At 51.9% G+C, this 19,181-nt stretch overlaps 1 protein-coding gene across 4 annotated transcripts; it reads left to right on the top strand.

The window, feature by feature from the left end:
• Positions 1–347: 347 nt before the first annotated feature.
• Positions 348–17,022, top strand: Dazap1 (DAZ associated protein 1; the record flags this gene model as incomplete). 4 transcript variants are annotated; one of them, XM_005405973.2, is given in 11 exon segments in its annotated part: positions 348–388; positions 1,023–1,189; positions 1,429–1,494; positions 3,073–3,180; positions 4,494–4,542; positions 7,856–7,938; positions 10,489–10,642; positions 11,692–11,721; positions 11,956–12,096; positions 13,626–13,802; positions 16,069–17,022. In XM_005405973.2, coding segments are annotated over 11 exon segments (1,189 nt in total), but the record flags the coding sequence as incomplete, so codon positions are not given.
• Between the last annotated feature and the right edge of the window lie 2,159 nt (positions 17,023–19,181).

Raw genomic sequence — 19,181 nt, 5'->3', positions numbered from 1 at the left:
TTTTGATCATAAAACATTTGCAGTGGCCAGAAAGGAAAGCACGAGTCCTACTTGGAGACAGTCAGTGCTGTTCCATATTGCAGAGATAGCTGTATTCCTCCTAAGGCAGAGATGGTGTGGGCTTTGGGACAGGTCATGCTCCTTTGGCAGTGGAATCATTTTCCCTATCTGTAAGCAGTGTGGACAAGGCTGATGTTCCATCACTGTAAGCTCTGTGTGCTCCAGAGGGGACGTAAATGAGCATGTTTGTGCACATTGTATGTTTGAAGGACAGCTTTTGGTTGGTGGGATGCGGTGCTCCTGAGGCAACAGCCAAGTTGATCCTGAATGTTTTCTGTGAATTGCAGGAAGCTCTTCGTGGGCGGTCTTGATTGGAGCACGACTCAAGGTAGGTGGGGCAGGGCTGGAGGCAGTGAGGCTTATCTCTTGTGACCCTCTTGGATCGGTTGAAGTACTTGACATTGTGTTGGTTTTTGGGCTTGAGACTATGTCTGGGAGCTGATGGATCAGAGATGGTGCTTATTTGCTTTGCAACTGTTAATTTGATCCTGACCTTTCCTGTCAGCCCAGGGAAGGTTGTAGACCATAGGCTCTGAGGCAGGACTGTTCCCTGTGGAGCAGAGGGCTCTCTGAATCCACTAGGGCAGAATGTGTAGTGGAGTAAGTGTCCTGGACTGCAAGTGAAACGGTCATATTTGCTGTCCTGTCCCCCACAAAGATAGAACTTACATAATCATTTGCCATGGTTCTGATCACTAGCTCCTTCCTTCCTAATTTATGAGGACATAGTGCAGCTCAGTGGAATTCCTTTGGCCCATCCCCATGTCCCCTGACTCTTCCACATCAGTTGCTAAGCTAGTTGTCATTGGGGTCATTGCAGACCTTTTCAGGTGAGGGTGATGAGCTGGGGGAGAGAGTGTGTGTGTGTGCTGGCATTTGGATGAGTATACACTCCCAACCATGAAATGTACGCTTAATGTTCTGGTTTGTGTGTCTGTGCTTTTGTTCCTATCTCTGAGCAGAGACTCTGCGCAGCTACTTTTCCCAGTATGGAGAAGTTGTAGACTGTGTCATTATGAAAGATAAAACAACGAACCAGTCTCGCGGTTTTGGGTTTGTCAAATTTAAAGACCCAAACTGTGTGGGGACAGTGCTGGCCAGCAGACCACACACCTTGGACGGCCGGAATGTGAGTGTGTTGCCTTATGCTCCCTTGCCCTGTCTTTCTTTCAGCATAAGTCCATCAGTGAACTTCAATGTGGTTGTAGAGAATGTTTTCACGTGGGTTGGTTGAAAGGGTTAGACAGACTACTGGGATCAGTAGCACAGTACTGAGCCAGTTTTGTTGTCCAGATGGCTGCTATTGCAAACAACTTTTTTAGAGAAAATAGCCTATATTCACTACAGCCTGGTTTGAACTTTCTACAGATTGACCCAAAGCCATGCACACCTCGGGGGATGCAGCCAGAGCGGACACGGCCGAAGGAAGGATGGGTAAGGGCTGGGTAGCCTCTCTGTGTGCTATTTTCTGATCTAGGTTGGGTTGGGTTGGGTTGGGTTTAGTTTTGTTTTTGTGGATTGTTTAGTTTTGTTTGGGGATTGAACCCAGGACCTTCACACTGAGCTACATTCCCAGTCCTTTTTAAAAATTGCTTATTTAGGGCCAGGGATATAGCTCAGTGGCACAGCACCTGCCTGGCAAGCGTGAGGTTGTGAGTTCAATTCCCGGTACAAAAAAAAAAATTGCTTTTTTAGTGCTGGAGATGTAGCTCAGTGGTGGAGCACTTGCCTAGTATGCATAAGGCCCTGAGTTCGATACCTGGTACCACCACCACCAAAAAAAAAATTTGCTTATTTTGAGACAGAATCTCACTAAGTTGTCCAGATTAGGCTTGCACTTTCAATTGCCTTGGCCTCCCAGAGTAGGAGATGACAGGCATCTGCCACCTGCCTGACTTTCTAACTTTATATAAGAAACTTTTCAAGTGCATAAAAATTGGGAGACTAACACAGCAAATACCTAAATACTCCACTAGATTCATTTGTTAACATTTTGCCAATATCTCATATATTTATGCCCATCTCTATATAGATACCATGCCTAACTAGCTGGTATCCTCCTAAAATCAGAACTGAAACCCACCATCATTACAGTAAGGACATCATGTGTCTGGTCCTCACATCTCCAGAGTGGTTTCATAAATGTCTCTATCTTTTGGCCTCCCTTTGCAGACTGTAGTGCAGTCAAGGTTGTGTCCTGCCTGGCTGTTAGCTAAGTCTCTTCAGTTTCCTGCCAGTAGTGAAATGTGACAGGCTTGTAATAAACTGCCCACCTTGTTGGCTTTCGACCCACATGTGCACCGGTGAAACCATCACCACAGCAGTGGTGATGACCACATAAGACACAAGGTCCTTGGATAGAAAATAAAGGAATGGTTAGGAGCAGAGGGGCAAAAGGGCAGCTAGGACTTGGATCAGAAAGGTGGAGTAAGACCGATGTCCCACCAGACTCTTCAACTGCCTCAACTTGGTCCTCTGTGTGACCAGCTCAAAAATGTCTTCCTGGGACCTAGCTTATCTGGGCCAGCTATAATCCTTGAAGCCACCTGTTTTGTTACCCTTCTAAAAGCCTTAGCCTCGTATTACACAACTGTGTGGAGTCTTGCTGTACTGCCCAGGCTGGCCTCAAACTCGGGCTCAAGTAACCCTCCTGTCTCAGCCTTCCAAGTAGCTGGAACTTCCAGCATATCATCTGTACCCAACTCATGGAGCTTTAACATTGTGTGGCAGTTATGGCTCAGAACAACTGAGGCAGGGTGTGTGGTGTGCTGTGTGTGCACTTGAAACAACCTTGTGAAAATGCTGTAGATCCTATCACCGTAGGTCTGCAGAGAAATGAGTCAGTATAGCTTAGTGTTTTAGTTGCTCTTTGGACTCAGCGGGTTCCTGGAATGTTTTGGTCTTGCCTTTAGCTGACTCGTAAACCAAGGCACAGAAGTTGTCGTCCAACCTGTGGGAAACTCTGAAGTCCCACTGTACACTGCTAACCCCTTCTCCTCCTCGACACAGCAGAAAGGACCCAGGAGCGATAGCAGTAAATCAAACAAGATCTTTGTCGGTGGAATTCCTCACAACTGTGGTGAGACAGAGCTCAGGGAATACTTCAAGAAATTCGGAGTGGTGAGTTCTTTGGCATGCCAGTGGCATTGGCCAGTCACAGTGGCTCCTGCCCCTTTGGCCTCCGGAGGCTGAAGGTGCAGCACCCATTCCTGGGCACTGGAAGCTCTGGTGTTCCCAAGACCCTGCTCCCCAACCTTCCCCTTGGTGGCCATTTAGGATCTCAGCAGAATATTCTGTGGCTTTTACAGCAAGTGGAGGAGGTTAAGCAGGTGGCCTTGTAACCACCATGGTGTGAAGCAGTGGAGTGGTACCTGGCGAGGCATGGGGTTTGGCCTGGCTGTGGGACCAATTAGCTGTGCCTGCGAAACTGTGCTGTCCCTTGGTTGCCTGAGGGATTATCCTAGATCAGGTCCACGAGCCTAACCTACCCGTGCACTTGGGTTAGCTTCTTTCCTCTGACCCCCATGGATGGATGCTTTTTCTGGTCTGTCCCATCAGCAGAGTGGCCCACATTCTGGAGGGAAACTCACCTGTCTACCAGGCCACCAGGGTTGTAGGAGGCTGTTCGACGCATTTCTTGCTGGACGTGTTCCCAGCCATGGCGAAACTCCTGCTGAGTTTTGTTTTCTGGAAAAAGATGGGATCTGGTAGAATCTGGAGGAATTTAGACTCATGGGAACCACAGGGAGAAACCTGGCACCCTGTGGTATAGAAAGTGAGGAGTCTGGGCTCAGCTTCTACTGGGCCTTGGTGCCAGCAAGTGTGTGAGGTGGGGGACATAATGTCATGTGAAGAGGGACTGTCTCACCTGGCCCTCTGAGGACTGCGCTGCCAGCTCTGGGTGCAGTTTGTGTCTGTCAGGTGTACCAGAGGGTGTTGCGGTTGGAGGCCAGCGGAGAAGAGTGGTGGGCAGAGAGGGTAAGGGACAGGAGGTAAAGGGCAGAGCACCAGGCTGCCGCTGACCAGGAGCTGCTGCCATTGTCCTGGAGCCCCACAGCTGCTGCAAGAGAGCTGGGTATGCTGCTTCTGTCCATGTCTTCCTGCTCTTGAATGTGAGCAGAAGGGTAGCTTTGGGTTCTTCTGGGTTCTGTACCTTGCTAGGACACAGCCAGGATCATGGCCCCTTTGTCTACCTTAACAAACCATGGTCAGGCGGATGGGCTGGGTCCAATGGTTACATCTACCTAATGAACACCAGGCTCCTGCCTTTTCTCAGATTTGAGACCTATAGAGGCAGTATTTGCCCTGGAACTTCTCAGGCTCAAACGGTCCCCAGCATTTGTTCCTCAGCTTTGGCTCCTGCTGGAATGAGATACGGCGTTGGCATTTGTCCCCATACAGTGCCCAGGCCTCATTCTACCCTCTCCTTCCAGGTTACTGAAGTGGTCATGATCTATGACGCGGAGAAGCAGAGGCCTCGAGGTAACGACAGATCTTGTTTGTCCTGACCTGTGCCCCTTTCCCCTCAGATGGCAAACTATCTCACCCCAGACCCAGGCTAGGAGGTGGCTGCAGGGCATTGCTCAGTGAGGTCGAATTGGAGACAAGCCACCAAAACCTAGGCTTCCCGTGCAGCCCCGCTCGGCCTGCCTGCTTCCCCAGGTCAGATGTCACATTGTTTTTGGCTCGTCCTTGTGAAGTTTTTACAACCAGACATGGATTCCTACATGGTTCTGTTTTCACATGTCTCCTGGAAGAGTGTGGTTCTGCAGACCGGGAGCTTCCTACACTGTGTTGTCCCTGTCCTTGCCAATGTGGCTAGTCCCGCTTGCACTTCAGCTGTGCCTGCCCAGCTCAACTTGGAACCTGGGCTTTCCTTGCTCCATCCCATGCCCCATGCCTCCCCCGCCCCCCGCCCCCCGCCACTGTTTTGTTTTGTTTTGTTTTTCTCTTTAGGTCAGAGGGGCAGGGGAAAGATAAGGGAGGCACGCCCTCGGGCTGTGCGCCATCTGCTCTTCTTGTCCCACATATCTGCACTGGTTTGGGCCCCGGTGACAGTGCCCGCTTTCTTCCCCCTTTTTTGTGGCTGCTGCTGTTTGTTGCTGCCTGCATTTTTGGTTCATCAGCTGCTTTTGAGCCAGCCATGTGCAGTGGCACTAAGTCACATGGCCCTTCATGTGCCCTTGCCCCAGGTCAGCAGAGACAGCCCCTTGGCTCACAGCATGCGCCCGCCATGCTGGAGAATAGTTTGCCATTTGAACTTCATCCTCTTATTCCATGGTTAAGGAATGTATTTCTCACTTCGTGTGATTAAGCCGTTAAGTCTTAGTCTTAATTTAACGTAGACATACATACTTAGTGATGTACTTAAGTGTCTGATAGTAAAATACAGTAATGTTAAGTAAGCTGTTTTTCTTTTTCTCTCTGAATTGTTTGTGATTAACGATATCTTTTTAGATTTCTCTTCTCCAGGTGCTAAATTATATCACACAGGTACAGGCCCGTCCCGCAGTCAGAGGAGGGAGCGGCTTTGCTCCAGTGGGGTGTAAACGAAGTTTCAGTGTGTTTCTGTCCCGCTGCTGCCTCTTGACAGACAGATCGTTCTAGACAGCCCGCCCCGGGCTCCTTCCCCACGACCCACCGCCTCTTGCACTGTTCCCGGACCAAGCCAGCCCTGTGGCTTCAGACACTCCTGCTGTTTGAGAAAATGTCAACTTCTCACATGTTGTCATCACCTATGTTGTGTTCCAAATACTGCCTCCGATCTTGTGAAACCTCGGTGCGAGGAAGCTGAGGGCTGCTCTTGGGCGCCCCTGGTCCCCTGTGGCCAGGCACAGCTGTCCGCCTGCTCTCCCAGCTATCATCATCTGGCTGGGACTGGATGTAGCTAGTGTTGCAGAGCCCACGCTGCTGGAGGCGTGGCAGGAGCTGCCATAGAGAGCTTTGGGGCAGGCCCGTGGATCCGTGTTCCCTGACCTCAGCCTTCAGGACCGGAGAGGGTGCCTGATAGCAGAGGGCAGATCACGGGTCCTCCCAGACAGCAAGCTCTCTTCTTGGTTTCTCTATATCTTTTAAGATGGATCTGTCTCCTTCCCCTTTTCTTTCCATGTCTCGGTTGACTCTAAGATAGTGGATACATCCCTGTCCATGAGACCTCACCAGTGTCTCCACCACAGAATGTGTCTTGTGCAAAAACTCACGCCTTGCGGCAGCTGCAGCCCTGACTGGCTCATGCTCGCTCCAGCCTGCTGCCTCTGCTCACCTCTCACTCCTCTGGTCTCAGGTTTTATTCCTCCCAGCCTTTGTCTCCTTCCGTGTGCTTCGCCTTCATGGTTCCACTCTCCCTCCTCTCCTGTTCTGTGTCACCTCTGCGCGTGTGCATAGTTGTGCTCAGGTACAGTGTGTGCACGGAACAGATCAGAAGGCTCTGAGCCCTGGTTCCTTCCCTGGGAATCTTGGTCATCTCATATTCCTGAGCTACCCTTTCTTCCCTACCTCCATCCTTTTCCTGCCCACAGTTTTGCTTCCAATTTTTCTACCTGATCCCTGCTGGCTAGAGCCCCAGCACCCTATTTCATCAGCTTGAGAACCTGTCGACAGGCTGCTCCTTCCTGGGGCCTCCCTCACCTGCTCCGACCCTACTCCCTACCTGTAGCCTGTGGGCACTAGCTCATGCCTCTGTCCCATGCACAGTGGCCTGCGTCGTGCTGTTCCTCTGCTGTGTGATGCTTTGTAGTGCACCCTGTGCCCCTGCCTCCAGCGCAGGCATCACCCTGACAGCCCTGCTCTCAGCTCTTCCTGGCTCTTCCCTCATCATCTTTGTTCTTCTGAGGTCTTTGGGCAGCCCTGTGCTGCCCGCTTCTTTGTGCCCAAGCACCGGGCCATCTGGAGGTACTACTGTGCATTGGGCTGCCTCCCACGCAGGACGAGACACGCCCCATTAGCTGGGTGGCCATGGTCACCCCAGACCAACTAAACTTCGTTTATACTGCCACTTTCTTGTGTTTGGGAAATGCTAAATTTTTTTTTCCTTTAAAATTTTCTTTTTTAATTATATGGTGCCTCTTGCTCTTGCTGCTGACAGCAGAATTTGACCTGCTGGAACCCGTTGTGGCCTGTATCTTTGTGTTTTACCTGTTTATTTATTTACTTATATACATGTAAACATACGCATATTACTCTGGTAGGACTCCGAGGGCTTACCCAACAATGTTGGATAAGCTTAGCGAGGCGCTCACTGTGATAGAACTGTACTTGGTTAATGCTTTAGAACGATATATGGCTGCTGTCAGCACTAGCTGCAAAGCAAATTGCAAGCCAAGGGGGAGAATCTGGGGTTTCAGAGAAGCAGAGCCGTACCCACACACACATACCCTCTGACTGAGGTGGCTCTTGATGTCCCCTCTTGCTGTGGCCACTTGTCCTTATCCTCACAGCCAAGAGCCAGAGCAGTGTTGCAGCCCAGGCCTTGGATGTACTCGAACACTTTATTTGCAATGGAGGCTTCTAAGATTTGGCCTCCAGTCCCACATGTGTCTCTGACCCGGTTCCTGAGCCCCCTTTTGGGCCTAGGCAGAGACTTAAGTGGCCTGGATGGGGCATGCGGACATCACAGTCTGACCACTCTGTTGAGTTGGCAGCTCCTAAGCAGGGAGCCCCAGCTGGGCTGCAGCATCTTCACACAGGCTTAGCTGAAACCCTGGGTTGATCCTTTGGTCCGTCCCTAATACTGTTCATCATCCTGTTTTGTGTCACAACACCCTGCTACCTTGATTCACTCTTCGTCGTTGGCTAGGTTTTGGATTTATTACTTTCGAGGACGAACAATCAGTGGACCAGGCTGTCAACATGCATTTTCACGACATCATGGGCAAAAAAGTGTGTAGTTGTAGTTTTATTTTACCTTAAGATCAAACCAAGTCTTAGGCAACTTAGGGATTTCACTGGAAAGGAACATTCCTTAGCAGACAGAGGGTCAGACAAGTTCACCCTGTGGTTCCAGCTGTGTGAGGTTGGACCTGGTTCTACCCTGGGGCTTGGGGTCCCTTCCTTCCCCAGTGGGCTGGCACTCCGGGGCTGGGGCCGGGTGGGGTGGGGCATGGGGCTAGGCTCCAGTGAGATCGCAGTGTTGCCTCAGGCTTGGTTTCCGCGACCACTCCTTCAGATGTCTGCCCCATCCCCTTTGTGTAATGGCGACTTGTAATGTGACCAGCAAGGGCCTCTGAGAACTGAGGTTCCACTTAAAACAGAGAAATGCAAAAACATCATGAAGGATTGGTTTTCTAAATTGGGTCACTTACTGTGAAACTCCGGGACCAGCCACATGCTCTCGATAGTACTTAACCACTGTGCAGTCAAGTGACCTCTGGTTGTTTGATCTTCATACTGTGTTGCTGCCACAGAGCTGAGCAGGGACAGGACACTGGGTCCTTGAAGGTGGGGCTCCTGAGGAGTCAGCTTGAGGGGTTGCCTCGAGGTAACCCGCAGCTAAGGCTCAGGGGCGCCATCTGAGCAGGACTGCTTTGTGGTCTTTGTAAAGCCAGGTGGTGCTGAGCTGCCTCGGTGTGGGTCTGTCGTGGCCTTCACTGCTGCGCAGCTCCGCCTCCGTAGGGTTCGTGCCACAGAGGAGGCCACGCCATGCCTGTGGGTCCTGTTGCCCCAGGGTCTGTGCCCACAGTCTCCTTACTGGAGCCTTGGTTCGCAGCAGAATGTGGTCCTTCCTGCATATGGGTGGCCTAGCACCATTTGAAGACTTGATGACTTCCTTTTGGCCCTAACTGAGCAGGAACCAAACCTTTTCTGACATTGCTTGCAGCTTTCACTTGGAAATTAGCATGCAGATTGTAAGACACTGGCAGTTGTGAACTAAGTTCAAAGTAGCCTCCTCCAGTATTCCAAGGTCCCGTTCCATTACAAATTTGGAGAAATTGTAGCCTTGCTATGTGATGCAGAAAGGGCTATGTAGTGTACGTCCGCACTGTCCTCAGGTGCCTCTAGATCCCTCCAGCCATGGCTGACCTGGCTGAGGTGATCCGGGGAGGGAGGGGCTCACTGCCACACTGGAGAGAGACTCGGGTGTCCGGCCTGCCCATCGCCAGCTGACCTTCACTGGCCGCCATGGGATCCTCAGTGGGGGCTTCTGCTTATGAAGGACTTGGTCCCCTGTATTACCAGCTGACTGCATCCTGTGTGTGCTAGGAAAGGGTAAAAGAATTATTTTAAGATTACAAGGACTGCATTGCTTTGTAAGCAGGAACCAAATTCCCCTAAGGAGCGTGTGTGAAGACTCATTAATTTGAGTCCTTTGAAACGGGTCCCTTGGTCCTGCTGTCGCATTGCCCTGAGCTAACAGGATTCTGTTCCCATCATACAGAGTGTCCTTGGGGTGTCAGGCAGGTGGGGAGACTTTGTACCTCTGCCAGGCTTCCTGTTTGTTCTTGAATAGGCAGAGCCAAAGCAATTCTGAATGCATACCGCCTCCCTGTCCAGTCTGAGACCCCAAGGTTGACTCCGGGTAAAATCGTCTCTATTCTCATTAAAATTTATTATTAAAAATAAGAAAGATGCAGAATCCTCCAAGCTGAGGCAGCCCTGGAACTGGGGGTCCTTTTGTTGTTGTCAGTCTGCCCAGTTTGAAAGGAGGCAAAAAGGCAAGGTCAGCCCTGCGCTCAGAATAAGTAGGTCAGGCAGGGTCAGCCCCATCCCCACCCATCCCCATCCCTCCATCCTCAGAGGCTGAGGCCCTGGCCATGCAGGGAGAGTCTGAGTTGCCGCTAACACAGTATGAAGATTGCTTACTGATTCAAATGTCCATTTTATTGCATGTTTGTTTACTTTTTTTGTTAGATGTAATGTAAGATTCTCTTATCACATCCATTCCCTCTGACATTCCTTTGAGTTAATTGAGATTCTTTAAGCGTTAGCCTGGGGAAGGTAAGTCTTTATCTTCCATTAGACATTTTAAATAAAATCTAAGTCAAAACCAACTGTGTTTCTCAGGTATGCGGTAAAGTACTGGGTGTTGGGCTCTGAAACGCCCAACCGGGATGAGTCTGGGAGGTGCTGGTCCCTTGTGTCCCTTGTTTTCAAGAGGCCGCTGAAGGAGGGCGCTGCCGCCTTAACTTGGTGAGACCCAGTGCAGCTGAGCCCTCCAAGGGTTCTTGACTCCTGCTGCTGCCCACAGCGGTGGGCGCGGGTGTCTTACACTTTGTATCTGTTGTACCTGAGAAACATTTTTTAAGCAAAAAAAATTAAAGAGCAAAAAAAATTTTTTAAGAAAAAAAGTACTGGCCTAAATAAGGTTTATAGTTAAGTACTTAGTCTTAAGTTGTAAGATGCTAAGTGTAGTTGTAAGTTACTGAGGGTGTGTCTAAAGGGAAGGGGCGCTGGGCTGCAGCTGCTCCCTAAACCTCAGCTCGGTTTGTTTAGGTGGAGGTTAAACGGGCTGAACCTCGGGACAGCAAGAGCCAAGCGCCAGGGCAGCCAGGTGCCAGCCAGTGGGGGAGCCGTGTTGTGCCCAGCGCCGCCAATGGCTGGGCAGGCCAGCCTCCACCCACGTGGCAGCAAGGATACGGCCCACAAGGTAAGGCAGTCGGGGATCCCACTTTCCCTTGCTAGGAACACTGGGGTTCCTGGGCCCGGCTTTTGGCACAGCAGTTCAGTGGGCATAGGTGGAGGAGAGTCTGGGCGCTGTCCCTGCTCCTCAAGGCACCTGTCTCTGTGGCTCTCAGTAGCATTACAACTGTGGCTTAGTGCTGCCTACAGTCTGGGGAGTGGGTTGCTGTCGCAGGGATTGCTGCAGGAACAGCTACTGCTGGTCTGAGCACGTGGTCAGAGGTCAGAGGTCAGATGTCGTTCATTTGGCATGGGGAGTTCTTCCCTCTGCTGCGCAGAGCATGGGTGTGGTGGAAGGCCCCCCAGGGCACCGTGAGGGCCTGGTGGGCTTGGATCTTAAACTTTGTTGTTACTTCTGCCAAGCAGTCTGCCCATCCCTGAGTGGTAGATGTTGCAGTGAGTGTGTGGCTGCCTGGCCTTCTAGGTCTGCGGGTGCCCCCCACCTTTGAAATGGGTTTGTGTGACCTTCGAGTTTCTCAGGGGATCTCCCCCTGGTGGAAATGAGTCTGAACAGCAAGTCATTTTTTTCTCTGTGCTTGTGCGTGCGTGCGTGCGTGCGTGCATGCATGCATGTGTGCTTGTGTTTTGGTTCTGGCAAGGGATCCCTGCCTCACACATGCTTACCACTGAGCCCTACCAGCGTGACAAAACAATTTCTGTACCCAGCCATTTCAGGAAGCCATGAGCACTGTCCTTGTGTTCCCAGTTCTTAGGGGCTGAGAGGCATTGGTGTCTTCCTTTGAAGCTGGGGTGTCCTTGTCCCCAGTCAGCAAACAGTACCTGCCGAGTGGGAGGTGCTCCCAGGTACTTGGGGACAGGAGGCCACTCTGGCAGGGTTCAGGAAGGGCTTCACCTACAAGACAGGCTCTGGCCAGTGCTGCCACCATGAAGCCTAGGTTATCTATGTCCCTGAGCCTCAAGAGAGATCAGGGATCAGCCCCAGCCTGTGGCTATAGCTCCTTGGCACTGAGTACTGGGGACCTGGCACCAACCCTTCTCTTCTGTTTTCTCATCTAGGAATGTGGGTGCCAGCAGGACAGGCAATTGGTGAGTCCTTACTTGTAGAGGAAGGGGAAGAGCTGACTGCTGCAGTCCTTAGGCTGCCGGCAGAGCTCCATCCGGCTCTGCCTGCAGTCGGGAACCCTGCTGGTGGTGGATAGTAGCCTGGAGGTGGTGTCCTTCCACTTCCTGTGCTGAGGAAGAAGGGAGCGCGCAGGCCCCCAGTGGCCCAGGCTGGGTGTGTCTCACGTTCTCCCACTCATTCACCCTACTCTGTTCTAGGTGGCTATGGACCGCCCCCTGCGGGGAGAGGAGCCCCCCCACCGCCTCCACCTTTTGCCTCCTACATCGTTTCCACCCCTCCCGGCGGCTTTCCTCCTCCTCAGGGCTTCCCACAGGGCTATGGTGCCCCACCGCAGTTCAGTAAGTCTCCCCCAGACCTTGCCTGCTTTTGTCATCTTGACTCTGGGGCACAGGCATGGCCTAGGCTTCACATGGCCTTGTCAGGAATAACCGTGCCACCATTTTTCCTCGCCCTGAATGTTCAGTGCAGGGTCAGAGCAAATGACTTTTGCTGCCTTTGGCTCTGTTTCTTAACGTCCAAGGTGTTCACATCCCCACAGGGCTGATCTCCCTTGGTTATGTCCTCTGAGACAAGATCTGAATGTCCTGCCCTGTTCTGTAACCACACATGAGGGCCTCTTTTTTGTTAAACCAGGAATTGAACTCAGGACCTTGTGCTTGTCAGGCAAGCGCTTATGCCACTGAGCTATATCCCCAGCCTCATGAGGGCCATTTGCATGGGTGAAACCTCAGCAGGTTTTGTTCTTCTGAGACGAAGTCTTACTATGAAGTCTAGGGTGGCCTTAAATTTGTTGTGATTCTTCTGCCTTAGCCTTCTGAATCCTAAGATTACAGGTGTGTGTCACCACAGCTGGCTGAAACCTCAGCTCTTGACTGATTTTACCATATACTTTTCTTACTGGAGATTTGGATTAAAATCTGCTACCATGCTACAGTATTAGAGCACTTTCTTTTTTTTTTTTTGGTTTTTCGGTTTTTCTCTGGTACCGGGAACCGAACTCACGACCTTGCGCTTGCCAGGCAGGCGCTTTGCCACTGAGCTAAATCCCCAGCCCCAGAACACTTTCTTTATGTCCTACAGGTGTAGGGACCCAGGCCCCATGCAAGTGTCTGTGGGTTTCCTGGTGCCCATTTCAAAGGTAAAGAGAAACAAGGAGACTCACCCACCGTACACACCTTACACAGTGTGGCTGAGAGACTGGTGGCTCAGCACGGAATGAGTGTGGTTTTATGCAGTTTTCTTTCCGTGTTAAGGGTGTGTCACACACTTGGGTCACACCACAGTTAGGAATAGTCACATTGGGGCCTCAGTGGCCGATTGTGGCTGGGGCCTAGAACTGGACACTTTAGTCCTACAGTCTCTGAGGAAAAGGGCTTCCTTTTATGTGTAACAATACAAGATCCTGGCAGAACCCAAGGCTGTCAGCTCACCTCTCTCAGCCTTTGTCTTACAGAGCACTCAGGTGCCTTACCTTCCCGCAGTTGTGCTTGTGCTCAGTGGGGTGGGAGCTCTCTGTCGTGTTTTTTTTGTTTGTTTGGTATTTTTGAGACAGGGTCTCACTACGCAGTTCAGACTGGCCTTGAGCTCACTTGTAGCCCAGGCTGGTCTCTAACTCTTACAACAATCCTCCTGCCTCAGCCTTCCACGTGCTGGGATTACAGGCGTGCGCCACCACGCCTGGCCGCTTCTCTGTCGTTTCTAAAGGACATTTTGCCATGGAATTCCTCCCTGCCTCAGTACAGCTTAGCACTGTGGCACCTCCAGGCACGGACCTGGGAGAGCAGATCTCTTCTGTGGGTTCTAGGTGGAAATCCTGCCTGGTCTGGCTGTAACACCACCGCTTGTGTCCTCTCTTCTGTGTCTGCAGGTTTTGGCTATGGGCCTCCACCCCCTCCACCGGATCAGTTTGCCCCTCCTGGGGTCCCTCCTCCGCCTGCCACACCTGGGGCAGCGCCTCTGGCCTTCCCGCCCCCTCCATCTCAGGCTGCCCCAGATATGAGCAAGCCCCCGACGGCACAGCCAGACTTCCCCTACAGTCAGTATGGTGAGTGCCTGCAGCAGCCCCCATGCATCCTGCTGCTCCTGGAGGCCCCTGGGCTTGCTGGTCTGGGAGTCCAGGGCTGAGCCTTGAGGGGTGGATTCTGCAATCACTCTCAGAACTCAAGGCCTTGCTGTGTGCTTGGTTGAGACCATTGGTCAGGGTAGGGGCCCAGGCCTTCTTCCCTTAGTTGTTTTGATTTCACCAGCAGCCCTCTGTAGGAGGAGGCTCAGGGCTGTAGCAGGCCCTGGCTGGGCAACAGGCATCAGGGTGGGCTGGGGGCTAGAGGCAGCTTGTCACCATGTGGGGGGATGGTACCTGGATGTACCCTGGGGGTGAGGGTGGCTGGGGGGCATGGGTCAGGACACCCAGCTCTTTTTTTTTTGGCCTTTTAGAGACAAGGTCTCGCTATGCAGTTCAGGTTGGCCTTGAGCTCACTTTGTAGCCTAGGCTGGCCTTGAACTCACAACGATCCTCCTGCCTTAGCCTCCCAAGTGCTGGGATTACAGGCGTGTGCCACCATGCCCAGCTGACACCCAGCAGTCAGTGCTGGTCATTCTTGTCCTGCCTGGAGCCCAGTGCCAAGGCGTGCCTCAGTCAGGACAGATGACGGGGCTTCCTTGCAGGGGGCTTTGCATATTGCCGGCTCCTGTGGAACCTGGGGACACTTGGCATGGATAGGATCTAAGAGTGTCACTGCCTGTCACAAGCTGGCTGACATCAGCCCCGAGGGCCTGTCAGCATGGGTGGATGGATAGTGCTCTCACTGTCCATACTGATTCTTGGGTTCTTGGGTTTGGTTTTATCTTTGTGAAGCTGATTTTTTTCCTTGGGATATTGGATATTAAACTTAGGGCCTCTGCACTGAACTAAATAAGTCGTCAGCCCTTTCATTTTTATTTTTAAAAAAATACTTAGTGGTTTTTTGAGAAGGTCTCACTATGTAGTTAACGCTAGGTTTGAACTCACTTTGTAGCCCAGGCTGACCTTGATCTCACAGGAATCCTGCCTCAGCCTTTCAAGTGCTGGGATAACAGGCACCTACCACCACATCCAGCTTGTTTTTTATTTTGAGACAAGGTCTCAAGTGAGTATTTTGCCCAAGTGGGGTTTGCTTGAGCTTATGATTTCCCTGCCTTAGCCTCCTAAGAGTGCTGAGGCATGTGCACCACACGGGGCTTTACGTTGGTTCTTGGGCTGGGGATATAGCTCAGTGGCACAGCCCTGCCTTCGAGTCCCAGTACCAAAAAAACCGTAAATACATTGGTTCTTGGTCACTGCATAGCCCTGGGTGCTGTGGCTGCAGGGAGCTGAGCTCCCATGTGGGGCCTGCTTCTGACTCCTGTGGTTGCCTGGGTCTCGTCTAGGCAGGCCTGGCCTGTTCCTTGCTTACTCTTAGGGTCAGGCTGAGCAGTTAGTGCTGCTGGTGCCGCCTCTCTCTCCACTGTCCTCCCATCAGCCTGCACCCTCGATGGAGCATCCTCTGGGCCAGGGCAAAATGGATAATGGCAGTGCCCTCAGGATCTCTGCAGGCTCCATGAGTGCCCAGGACCATGTCTGCTAGTGCCCCAGTTGGGAGCCCAGGGTCTGGGCTGGCCTCCTGGTGGAGCAGGGTCCAGGCCGTCCACATGAAAACGGTGCTGTCCCATTTCTCAGCAGCATCCCTACTCCTGAGGTTGGTAGTATGGATGTCTGGGTCTTGTCTAGGGACAAAGGGCCTGCCCAGTGGATACCATCACCCATTGGTCAGCAGTATGCTCCATGCCCTTGTTAACCCACCAAGCTGCCGCCTTGAGATTTGGGCCATGCTGAAGGGCACACCATGCGGGCTCTGGGCCTAGCCCTGAGATGCACCAACACTCTACTGGAGCATGGGCTATGCCTGCCCCAGGGTCCTGTCCTGGAAAGTGCACACGCACATGAGAACAAACTTTCTAGATGCCCTGGGTCTCCATGGCAGCTGAGTGGTATGTGGCAAAGCCAGACCCCTCACCCGCCTCACCCGAAAGCCCTGGGAGGATGACAGATCACATGGCCTATGAAGGATTGAGAAGCCTCTCTTCCTTCAGTGTGGGTCCTACCCATGAGGGTTTAAAGATGAAACTCCTGACTTGTCTCTCTGCTGATGGACCCCAGCCAGGCCGGGTCCCTGGTGCCTCCTGTCCTGTGGGGCCCTCAGACTCATCTTGAGTGCAGGCTGCCACCCAAGGGCAGAGCTGACGGGCATGTGGGCTGCCCAGGCCCAGAACTCACGGCGCTCTCTCCCCAGCAGGTTACGGGCAGGACTTGAGTGGCTTTGGACAGGGCTTCTCTGACCCCAGTCAGCAGCCCCCCTCCTACGGGGGCCCCTCCGTTCCTGGCTCAGGGGGCCCCCCCGCTGGTGGCAGTGGCTTCGGACGAGGTCAGAACCATAATGTGCAAGGATTCCACCCCTACCGACGCTAGGACGATGCCACATGGACGTCCGCACCGCTGAGAGCAGGATTGAAAACTTGTGAACTCGTGACAATCAAACTTGTCGGAAAAATTGCGACTCAACCTGGGGGTGGGGGGAGGGCAGAGGCCTGGAGGCGGCTGTGGGTGTCCGGACTGCAGTTTTTAAATACGTTTCTTTCTCTGACCCATCAGCACAATAAAAAAAAAGTCACTGGTTCAACAACAGGGTTTAAAAAAATGTCTTCAGCTTTAATTCAAGACTTCAGGTTTCTTTTCCTTCCTTTATTTTGAGATTTATTTTCCTGAGCCTTTTGTTTTACCGTATATTGTAAACTTTTATGTTAAAAAATATACATTTACAAATTGTGAGATTTTTAAGAGAAATTTTCTACGATGTATACTGGCTTATTTTTTAATTTAAAACAGGGTTTGGTTGGCACTGGTGGGGGTGGGGGCGTTTTTAGTCTCCTCACTCCTGGCTTGGGGGTTGGGACTTGTTGGTCCAGAAACTCTGGGAGCTAAAGAAGAAATCTACTGAGTGTGTTTTTGTTTTTTGTTTATTCCTTGCTTTTGTCAGCTGGCTGCCTGGTGGCATCTGTGGGGCAGGTGATGCCCTGCTGGCCATCTGGCCCACATGGCAGCGCTGACATTGAGGTGGCATGGACCCCGCATAGTAGGCGAGGCCTTGCTGGAAGGCCACCTCCCTCGGGCGTGTGGCTTCGGGGCACTTACCATTGACCAGTTTGACCCTGGTTTGAATAAAGACAAGTGCGTTTGGATTAGAAACCCACATGGTGTCCTTCTTTCTCTCGTGATCTCGCCTGTCCTCACTCTTCCCTGAGGTGTGCCCGGGAAGATGTGGAGCCCAGGTGCTGCCCAGCCTCGCATGTGCACTTGTGAGCAGGGCTGGGGGACCTGGCTTGCATGGGTTTGGGGCTCTGGGATTCTGCAGGTGTGAATTGGGCATTCACTGTCGATGCCCAGTTGTCTTTGGCTTGTATCTGTGGTTGGTCTAAGTCCTCAAGAGCCCCTCAGCAGCCTTTCAGCTTCAGTGCCCCACCTTGTACCCGGGAGCCTAGGCCTCGTAGGGGCCCCCGTAGGAGGGGGGCTGCTGACTGGGGTCAGAGAAGCCCTGTCCAAAGCCACTCAAGTCCTGCCCCTTAACCTGCTGGGGAGAGAGCACTGAGTTCTGGACCTGGGCAGCCCACATGCTTGTCAGGTCTGAGCAACAGCACAGTGTCGGGGCATTAGGACAGGGAGGGACATCTTCAGAGCATTCTACCCTGGAAGGAAGGTCAGGTGGTGTACACACCTGTAATCCTAGCACTTGTGAGGCCAAGGCAGGACTGAGTTCAAGGCCAGCCTGGGCTACATAGTTCAATGCTAGCGTGAACTACATAGTAAGACACTGTCTCAAAAAAAGGGAAAAAAAATTTACATAGCCACACTTGGTGGCGCACACCTGTAATCCCATCACTTAGGCTGAAGCAAGAAGAGCTCAAAGTCAGCCTGGATGTACACTGGCCTGTTTTTAAATTTAAAACAGGGTTTGAGGGCTGGGGATTTAGCTCAGCGGCAAAAGCGCCTGCCTGGCAAGCGCAAGGTCGTGAGTTTGATTCCCGGTACCGGAGAAAAACCAAAAACCAAAAAAAATAAAATAAAATAAACAGGGTTTGGAAAAAAAAAAACAGCTTGGTTGGCACTGGTGGCGGTGGGGGTGTTTTTAGTCTCAGTCCTGGCTTGGGGGTTGGGACTTGTTTTTGTTTTTTGAGACCGGGTCTCACTACTTAGTGCAGGCTGGTCTGAAATTCAGAGTGATCCTTCAGCCTCAGCCTCCCTAGTGCTGGGATAACAGGTGTGTCCCACCATGTCTGGTGAACCTGGACTTTATAGCAAGATCCTGTGTAAGAAAAAAAACTAAAAGCTTACTGGAGTTGGGTGTGGTGGTGCATGCCTGTAATCCCAGCACTCGGGAGGCTGAGGTAGGATTGTTGTGAGTTTGAAACCAACCTGGGTTACAGAGTGAGCTCGAGGCCAGCCTGAACTGCATAGTGAGACCCTGTCTCAAAAAGACAAAAATAAAATAAAAGCTTCCTGGGTCAGGCATAGTACCTTAGCAAGAAAAAAAGTCCAGCATGGTGGTGCACACATCTGTAATCTGAACACTTAGGAGCCTAAGGCAGGAGGATTGCTGCAAGTTTGAGGCCATCCTGGGCTACATAATTCAAGACCATCCTGGTTTGTACCCAAGACCCTGTCTCAAATACCCAGGTCCAGAAGACTTAGGTTCAATCTCCAGTGACACAGTGCTGAGGATGGTGGTGGACACTTTTGATCCCAGGTACGTGGGAGTGTAAGGCAGGCAGATTGCAAAGTTTGAGGCTAGCACATGATGGCCTTCCACGGAGGCATGATAGTGAGAAGCAGCCCACAGCTGCCATTCCTGGTCAGACGTAAAGGTAAATGGTTGCCTCTCACGCCACTGGTACACTGCTCTTGGAGCTGGCTCCAGAATGGCCTTTGTTCCCTGCCCCGCTTCTACCATCCCAATTTAGAAGAGTTGGGGTCAGGCTGGTGATATAGCTCAGTGGTACAGTGTCTGCCTGGCAACTGTGATATTGTGAGTTTGATTCCCAGTACCAAAAAGAAGAGAAATTTTAGGGCTGGGATATAGCTCAGTGGCGCAAGTGCAACGTTCTGAGTTCGATTCCCAGTACAAAAAAAAGGAGAGTTGGGGTCAGGCAGAGTGAGCTCCCCCTGCACAGCACGGTGTCCACAGCATAAGCACCAGTCAGCTCTGCAAGGGTCGCTAAAGTATAAAGAATCAGCGCTGTCCACGCACGCTGAGTGTGCTGAAGTCCTGCTCTATCCACTGTTTTCCGTGTTCCTCTCCCTGCCTGCTTTGTTGGGGTCCTGTCCCCAGGCTAACAGGGAAACTGAGGCACCCTG

The sequence above is a fragment of the Chinchilla lanigera genome, unplaced genomic scaffold (genome assembly GCF_000276665.1).
Source record: "Chinchilla lanigera isolate Chin_1 unplaced genomic scaffold, ChiLan1.0 scaffold00094, whole genome shotgun sequence".
NCBI lineage: Eukaryota > Metazoa > Chordata > Mammalia > Rodentia > Chinchillidae > Chinchilla > Chinchilla lanigera.
The sequence above is the reverse complement of the archived record's forward strand: the minus strand, read 5'-3'. Positions and strand labels throughout refer to the sequence as shown.